The sequence below is a fragment of the Lactuca sativa genome, chromosome 5 (assembly GCF_002870075.4).
Source record: "Lactuca sativa cultivar Salinas chromosome 5, Lsat_Salinas_v11, whole genome shotgun sequence".
Lineage (NCBI taxonomy): Eukaryota > Viridiplantae > Streptophyta > Magnoliopsida > Asterales > Asteraceae > Lactuca > Lactuca sativa.
Genome location: NC_056627.2, coordinates 326225359 through 326234803, shown reverse-complemented (window position 1 = coordinate 326234803; position 9445 = coordinate 326225359). Strand labels below are relative to the sequence as shown.

At 37.9% G+C, this 9445-nt stretch overlaps 1 protein-coding gene across 1 annotated transcript; it reads left to right on the top strand.

Moving 5' to 3' along the window:
- The first annotated feature begins 4524 nt into the window (after positions 1-4524).
- Positions 4525-4845, top strand: LOC111878338 (uncharacterized). The gene has a single exon (XM_023874847.1). It carries the CDS (start codon positions 4525-4527, stop codon positions 4843-4845), a length of 321 nt encoding a protein of 106 aa, XP_023730615.1.
- Positions 4846-9445: the final 4600 nt, after the last annotated feature.

The following is a 9445-nucleotide window of genomic DNA, read 5'->3' as shown; positions in this document are numbered from 1 at the left end:
AGAGATACGCGAGTGGAGGACCACCCCTGTAACCAGAATCTCCTGGACGGAGAGCGTGACTTGAGTGTATAGATCTATACGGGGCTGATAACCCCGCACCTCACTGCTAGCTACAGTGGGACCGGCAAGTCTACGGGTGACAAAAGTCATAAAATGATACTGGACTTCTTATTTCCATACCTCGTCTATCGTATGGTTATGGAACTCGCAATTTAGATAACGAAGATTTACTTGTTAGTAAAAATGAACCTAGTGAACTAATAACCTAAGAATTAGTTTACTACCTTCTTATTGGTTTTATATACGTGTTAAAACTAATGCACTTTACAAGGATAACCAGGTTTTTAGAATACTTCTTTTAACGCTACAAGTATGGTAGATATTTGTACACTTCATTCCGGATCGATAACCAACTTTAAAGGAAAATAAGGGTTTTTCCTGGGATAACTTGACTTTTATTAACCAGGCTATGTAACCAATGGATAACTAGACTTTTCTTATAAGAAAATATGGGATTTTCTTGGATAACAACTTTTTCAGAAAACCAAAGGAAACTTGTTCTTTTACAGAAACAAGCCCCTTATGAACTCACCAACTTTATGCTGATATTTCTAAAACTGCTTGTATTCTCAGGTCAACGTTAGACAGGTATCCCTCAATCTTTTGGAGAAGATGGAGCGTATAGAAGTTTCGTCTTTACTTTTGTTATACTGTTGTATAGATAAAATATGTATTACTTTGCTTTTCAAACAAATGTAAATTTCCTATGTAATGTAATGGTTATGCTTACTATGCTTACTATGTACATTGGTTGTGATACTTTACATGACGTCCTCCGCCCCGGAACGTTTCCGCCATCGGTTTCGGGGTGTAACATAGTGGAAGAGTTAATACACAATACATTATTTCCTAGATTATCTACAACAGATACAGTTTCATACACACCATCACAAGGTAATGCTTTAAAATAAAGAACATTATTAAAGAAAGCATCAATACTACCATTATTATTTTCAAAATAAAAGGTAAAACCTTGTTTATACAATGCATGAAAGGAAATAACATTTCTTGCCATTTCTGGAGAATAATAACACTTATTCAAATCTAATGTAAACCCACTATTTAGCACTAAGGAATAAACTCCTATCTTGGTGACAGGTGAAGCTTTCCTGTTTCCCATGATCAAGTTTATCTTTCCCTGCTCCACATTCTCACTTCTTGTTAGTCCCCGCAAATCACCACATATGTGAATACCACAACCTGTATCAAGGACCCAAGACTTAGAATGAGGTGAATTATTAGACAATATAGTGTATATACCTGCATGGTTGGGTTTTACTTTCCCATCCTTCAAATCTTGCTGGTACTTTGGGCAGTTTTGCTTCCAGTGCGACTTTTCATGGCAATAGAAGCATTCAGCCTCATTAGGGTTAGCAGAAGGAGTGACAAAACCTTTCTTGGTTTTGCTTGAAGAGGAGCCTTCAAGGGTCTTACCCTTGGTACCCTTAGAAGGGTTCTTTGTGTGAAGCTGTGAGAACCATGCTGTCCTTCGCATGTCTGCCGCTATATTTATACGCGGATGCTATTGCGATTGCTTGTTTCACCCAAAATAGATCCATTCTGAATAAGCGATTTTCTGTTACTCCTTATGAAATCATAAATAATCGTAAACCTAATGTAAAGTTTTTCCATTTATTTGGTTCCAGGTGTTTCATTTTCAACTCCAAGGAACAACGAAACAAATTCGATGCGAAAGCTGATGAGGGTATATTCTTGGGATATTCGCTGACCTCTAAGGCATATAGTGTTCTTAACAGATGTTCAAAGAAGACAGAAGAAACCTATTATGTTATGTTCGATGACAACTACTTGAAGAGGATTCAGTCGAAAGAAAATCAATTGGAGGAAATCTTTCCTAAGCCAAGTCCAGCCACTGTTCCGATCTCAAATATGTATGAAGAATTCGGGCTACTTTTTGATGAGCCAGAGAGGCTATCACATATAAAGCAAATGAAAATGCAATAAAGTAGATGAATTGAAGAAGATTATCGATGATGCTGCGAAAGATATGTACGATCAGTCATCAACTGCGAAAGTACCTCAAGACACGAGTGCTACAATCCAGGGGGAGGATTCAGGCTCCAATGCATCTTTACAGGGGGAGCCTTTTACTTCTCAAGAATCGAACATTCCTTTGCAGGGGGAGGGTTTCACTTCATCTTTCTCTTCTGAACCACTCTCTAATGCAAATGACTCACCTCCCACAATGACTCACGAGCTTCCATTCACAGGGGATTCTTCAATTCCTAAATAAGAGGGATGTTATACCTAATTTCTAACAGCAAGTGGGTCAACCCAGTTCAAGTTGTTCCCAAGAAGGTTGGAGTGATAGTGGTAGAGAACAAAGAAGGAGAGTTGGTTCCAAATCGGGTTAAGAATGGATGGCGCGTTTTTATTGACTACAAAAAATTAAACGCAGCCACCCGTAAAGATCATTTTCCTCTCCTATTCATAGATCAAATGCTAGAGAGGCTTGCTGGAAAATCCCACTTCCACTGCTTGGATGGATTTTCAGGTTTCCATCAAATTCCCGTTGCTCCAGAATACCAGGACAAAACAACTTTCACCTGCCCTTTCGGAACATTTGCATATAGGCGTATGCCATTCGGACTCTGCAACGCACCTGCTACCTTCAAAGGTGTATGGTTAGTATATTTTTTAAGTATGTCGAAAATATCATAGAAGTCTTCATGGATGATTTTACCGTCTATGGAGACTCCTTTGATATTTGTTTGAAAAAAACTCAAAATTTTACAATGATGTATAGAAACAGATCTGGTCTTAAAGTTTGGAAAATGTTACTTTATGGTTGACCAAGGTCTGATTCTTGGACATATTGTTTCAAAAAGAGGTTTGGAAGTCGATAAAGCAAAAATAGATGTTATAAAGAGCTTACCCTACCCGAAGAATGTTCGGGAAGTGTGTTCCTTTCTTAGCCGTGCAGGGTTTTACAGGAGGTTTATAAAAGATATTTAAAAGATATCAGTTCCCATGTGCCAGTTATTGCAAAAAGATGTTGAATTCGACTTCAATGAAGATTGCAAGAAGGCTTTCGATGTGCTGAAAAATCTTCCTACTTCTGCCCCCATCATTCAGCCCCCAGATTGGAGTTTACTGTTCGAAATAATGTGTGACGCCAGTAATACTGCTGTTGGAGTTGTTCTAGGACACAGAAAAGACCGGGTTCCCCACATTATATATTATGCATCAAAAACCTTGGATAATGCCCAAGCAAATTACTCCACCACAGAAAAAGAGTTGCTGTCAATCGTTTTTGAATTGGAAAAATTCAGGCATAATTTACTGGGCACGGAAGTTATAATTTTTTCTGATCACGCAGCTATCCGGTACCTTCTTGTCAAAATAGACTCAAAGCCAAGGTTGATCAGATGGATTTTGCTGCTATAGGAGTTTGATATAGAGATCAGGGACAAAAGTGGAAGAGAAAATTTGGTAGCTGATCATTTGAGTCGACTCACTCCACGGGAAGACCTGACACCGATCCGTGAAACATTTCCTGACGAGCATCTATTCGTTTTTCAGAACGCTCCTTGGTTTGCTGATATAATGAAGTACTTGGTCTCCATAGAACTCCTTTCAGATCTTACCCGAGCCCAGAAAGATAAAATAAAGAAGGAGGCGAAAAGATATGTCTGGAACGAGCCATATTTATGGAAACACTGTGTTGATCAGGTGATTAAAAGATGTGTGCCTCAAGATGAAGTCAAGTCAATCCTTAACTTCTGTCATTCAGAAGCTTGTGGAGGGCATTATGGTCTACACCGAACAGCACGCAAGGTCTTGGACATCGGTCTTTATTGGCCTCATATTTTTCATGACTCTTTACTATTTTGCAAAACTTGTGAAAGGTGCCAAATGACTGGGTCTTTGACATCTCGTAATCAAATGCCACTTACTCCAATATTGGTATGTGAAATCTTTGACGTTTGCAGTATAGATTTCATGGGTCCGTTTCCACCTTCTTTTGGGTTTGTGTACATCTTACTTGCTGTGGATTATGTGTCCAAATGGGTCGAGGCAACAGCTACACGAACTGACGATGCCAAATTTGTGGCCGATTTTGTCAACAAAAATATATTTGCTAGGTTTGGGACACCAAAGGCTATTATTAGTGATCGGGGCACACATTTCTACAACCGCACCCTCGAAGAAATCCTCAAGAAATATGGTGTCACACATCGGGTATCCACAACATATCACCCGCAAACCAACAGGCAGGCTGAAGCTTCAAACAGACAGATCAAGGGAATTATAGAGAAAACCATCAATCCAATCAAGAAAGATTGGAGTATTCAATTGGATAATGCGTTATAGGCACACCGGACAACATACAAAACTTCTATTGGTATGTCACTATATAGAATTGTTTTTGGCAAACGTTGTCAATTACCGGTTGAATTGGAGCATCGAGCATATTGGGTTGTCAAAAAGTTAAATATTAGCATGGATGAAGCTGGCAAGAAAAGAAGATTGGATATCCAAGAGTTAGAAGAAATTTGGAATGATGCTTACGAGAATGAAGCAATTTATAAGGAGAAGACGAAAGCGTTTCACGACAAGATGATGTCGCCAAAGGTATTCATTACTGGTCAAAAGGTACTCTTATATCACTCTCGTTTCAAAATTAATTCCAGTAAATTGTGGTCTCATTGGGTGGGACCTTTTGTTGTTACTAACGTGTTTGATTATGGTGCTATAAAAATTAAGAGTGAACAAGCAGGAAAGATTTTTAAGGTAAATGGTCACCGTCTCAAACCATTTTAAGAAGGTTTTTATGTTACAAAGGAAGAAGTGGAGGTAGTTGCGGTCCCGACTTATCACAATTGAGGAAACCATGTAACAATGTCAAGCACCCGACAATAAAAACAGGCAGCTTGCCGAGAGGCAACCCGGGTGTTTGTTTTGGTTTTGTTTTTGCAACTTCTTTTTAATTTTTGTGTGTTTTTAGCTACTTAGGTCCTCTCTTTTTAATTAAATCGTGTTTTTAAAATAAGAAGGAACAGAGAGAATTTGAAAAAAATTGAAAACTACAGTTTTGGTGGAACCTGCGACCGCATGCCCAATCTTTGCGATCGCAGGTTATACATTTTGGGGTCGCAGGTAGTCATCGAGGTTTTTTTGGAACTGTTTTCATGAAAATAGCAAACCTGCGATCGTAGGTCCAGTACATGCGATCGCATGTATCAGTTTTTAGAGTCTGGAAGACTTTTGAACAATTTTAAAATCGATTGGAGTATAATTCAGCAAACCTGCGATCGCTGGTCCTATACCTACGATCGTATGTATCTCATTTTTGTTCCTGGATCACATTTGAACAATAAAAAAATCGATTAAAGACCATTTTTCAAAACCTGCGATCGTAGGTTACCCCCTTGCGATCACATGTATCAGTTTCTTATCATCTAGCCATTACTTGCCTCGAGAAAAGCGCAAAATGGTCATATTTTAGAAACATGCGATCTCAGGTTACCCCTTTGCAATCGTAGGTTGTGTTTTTACTATAAATACCGATCGTAGGCCGCATTTGTAACCACCACACTCCAAAAATTCTCTCTAAAATCCACTATATTTCGAGTTCTTTCACCAACCAACACCCAAATCGCTCGTGTTTCTTCCAAATCATGCAAATAAGGTATCAATCTCTTCTATTTTACTCCTACAACATCTATACAGTAACGAAATCATGTTTTCACGGTTGAAATTCTCCAGAAATCTCATTTTGTTCATTTTGAAATTTGAATTTTTGTAAGTTTCTTTTTCAAATCTACGTTCCGTTAGTCATCCGCAGGCCACGAAAAGTAGAAACGTTTGCTCATGACGCAATTCAGAAGAGATTCATCCGAACAGAATTTCAAAAATGAAATATTTTTTCGGCACAAAAAATATACTACTGCTCAGCGCACAGTCAGATATTTTCGTTCTGAAACTGAATTTTTGTTTTTTGTTATATATTTATGCGGTCGTTTAGGGGTAGTTAGAAATACTTATTTTTGCTTTATTAATATAATTATTTTTACATGGAAATTGTGCCTACCTTGTCCCAATTTACCTTGCAAAATTCCCCCTAGACCCTCCCGTTCACGCAGACAGGTTGACACCTCAGACCCGTCATACACTGTCCAGGTGGACAATGTCACTGTGGTTTTAGGCTGACAGGCCACACTCGACTTTTACCAGTGACTTCTCGACCGCGAGATTTTGCCATAGGTCTGGGCCCCTAGCCACACATTAATGCAGGAACTCCATATTTATGATGGTGCTCACGCTCTTTTTGCCAATATTGGCTGGGAGCACTTATTATCTGCAGATTTTGGCACTTGTCCCCTATTGACCTTAGAGTTTTTAGCTACGCTTAGTGAGGTAAATCATGAGGGAAACATAGCTTTTCATATTTTTAGCACCCCTTACACTATTCACGTCGACCAGTTATATACTTTCTTCCATACCCCTATCACCAGTTTATCCCAGCCCGCCCCTGATTTTGACGTACGTGCGTTTTGGTACTCCATTACCGGTTCGAGGTTTTACGATTCCGCCCAGTCCGTCCAGTCCAATATTGTGCACCCTGTTCTCAAAATTCCATTGAAAATTATATGCAATATTATTTATGCACAGATTGAGACTACGAAAGCCGGCAAAGCAAACCTTTTTCTTTTGTGGTGCATGATCACCGGGTCGCACCGCCCACATTTTGGTGATATTATCTGTTGGGGTTTGAGCATTCTAGCACTCTTATGGTGTACATGAAACCCTAGAAACCTTGGATCTATGTTTTATCTATGATACATGCAAAATTGATTTTTCCAAGGTTCTTAACCTATCTAGCATACAAGGTTACTTTTAATCATAAAAGATAGTAAGAAAACATACCTTGTAGTACTTTGGATTCCTTGAGAACCTTGTGAGCCTAGCACCCCAAGTGTGATGCCTCAAATGCATCACACAACACCAAATTCACTTGGAATAAACCTTGAGAGAAATTTCACACTCTTGAAATCGGCTAGCCCTCTTCTTACTTGCTTAAGTGTCCGATTTTGGTGAACATATGGATCCTTATATAGTGTGCTAGAATTAGGGTTACACCATGTAAACCCTAATTGTCATGACCTTTCATTTCCTTGACCCATGGGTTCTATAAACACCATGGAGCATCCTATGGGTTTTAGCCCAACTTGATAATCCATGGAGCATTAGCCCACTATACAAGTATGGATGATTTACACAATCAACTCATATATTCAACTAGTCTTCTTTTGATCACTTAATTAATTCCAAATTAATTCTTGATCAATACTAATTAAATAACCATATTAATATATTAGAACTTATAATACATTAATAAACCATAAGTGTTATTTCTCTCATTTTGGTCTATCCAAATGCATGATGCCACGCAACGCAAATGGACCATGCTGATCGGGTCAAGTACATCCCAGAACAGTTATGAACTTAGACATATAATCCAACAGTCTCCCACTTGGATAAGTCTAATAACTATATCTGCAAGAATAACTTCAGGAACCGATCAACAAGCATAGCTCTTTCAAGGTCTCGCGGAACTGAGGTGACGATGAAATTCCATTTAAGATAAGTGATCATATAATCCTTTTTTCTAGATATCAGCCGGACAAATACATGGAACAATGTCTTACTTATTGTCCAACACTTTGTTTCCTGATTTCCAATTTGTTTGATATAGAACTTTAGTGAACAGATCAACTTAGTTCTGACCGGGCCCGGTACATGGGTCAACACAAAATCTTCAAGGGGACTAGATATCGCTTCTATTCCAAGAAGGAACACATAAACTTCGACTCATATACTTGTTCTTCTACTTGTTGAATCATACACAAAGGCACGTTTTATAACATTGAGTTACCAATGCGTTTTCGTACGATCAATGTAAAACCAACTCATAGCCAACAAATCATTTCTCTAGGTTTGAAGACTTATATGATATTACCGTCTCACGATCACTCGAGATAAATTCAATGAAGTGATACCAGTGAGCGTGGGTTGAATCCAATACTCGGAACTTATGAGCACTCATAAGTGTTGTAGCACCACGTTGTCCAACATCTTAGACCTCTACAAGCCAACCCATGACAGTCTTGATTCATATCTACTTCCAACATATGACCGACTTTGGATGGTTTGAATAACTTAGTCATTTAGGAAGAGCAACTTAGTTATTCTGGAAGTAAAAACATGCAAAGTCAAACACAAGAATAGTCGAATCCAATATGGTCTCAGAACTTATGAATATAAATAAAACATCTTTTATTTATCACCATATGAATTACCCATCATTCATTGCATATTGTTTCAAACTATCAACTTTATACTTGAATTAAAAACAATAGTTGTCCCATTCTCCAAGCATGTTCACTATGTTTTTCTAAACCTAGTCATGCCATACACCAAGTATGCACACTATGTTTTTTCTATGATCTTTACTCTGTGAAATAGATCGATTGAGCATAATTCCAGTGATACTCATTTCAAAATCTCAAATCCTTACTTCAAATGCAAGAATTCCAAATTCCTGCCATTTACCAAAATCTGTTAGATTCTAAACTTATATATATTGGCCCTCTTGTAATGATTATGCACAAAGTCACAAAGACTTGTTAATAGAGATTACAGAGTATTCCAATAGAGATCAACTCCATGGAAACCAAGTCTTATATTCAAAGTTCATTGCCTTTGAACATTCTTCTTGCATTAAGTTACCTAATCTTAGACAGATTTAATGAATACCTTCCACCTACGGGAACATTTCCATATTCCCCTTTTGACTATTCCTCCTAAACAAGAGTTGCCTCTTTTCAGAATATGTCACTATGGTCCTTCCAAAATTAACACTATACATCAAACTGTCCCTGAGCAACCAATCTTTGGTAAACCTTAGATTTTCCTCGACAATTGCTTAATCAAATTAGTCATATCTAGTTCTAGTACCTTTTCACTCTTAATGCTTTGGGCATTTGGAAAAATATAGAACAGATGAATATTATATCACATGCAATCGGTCCTATATTTGAAGCATACGGGACACGATTCATAAAGACATGATAGTAGACCAGTCTTTTGCTATAATATTTCTATTTCTATTTGCCAAATTTTCATAACTCAGATTATGAAAAGGGGTGTCGTAATCATAATCAAATTTTAGAACGCAAATAATAGACCCATATATAGAATTTCCTTCTGTTGAGCCATTCCAACATGAAATTCACACACACACACACACACACACACACACATATATATATATATATATCCCTGACTAAATATGATTAAAACCTCAATCTAAGCTTTTAGAATTGAAGTGAAGTATAATTTCCTCTCCCTTAATTGTAGC

Bases quoted from the DNA above. Each gene is read 5' to 3' on its own strand.
- LOC111878338 (XM_023874847.1), top strand. From the start codon at position 4,525: ATGGATGAAGCTGGCAAGAAAAGAAGATTGGATATCCAAGAGTTAGAA.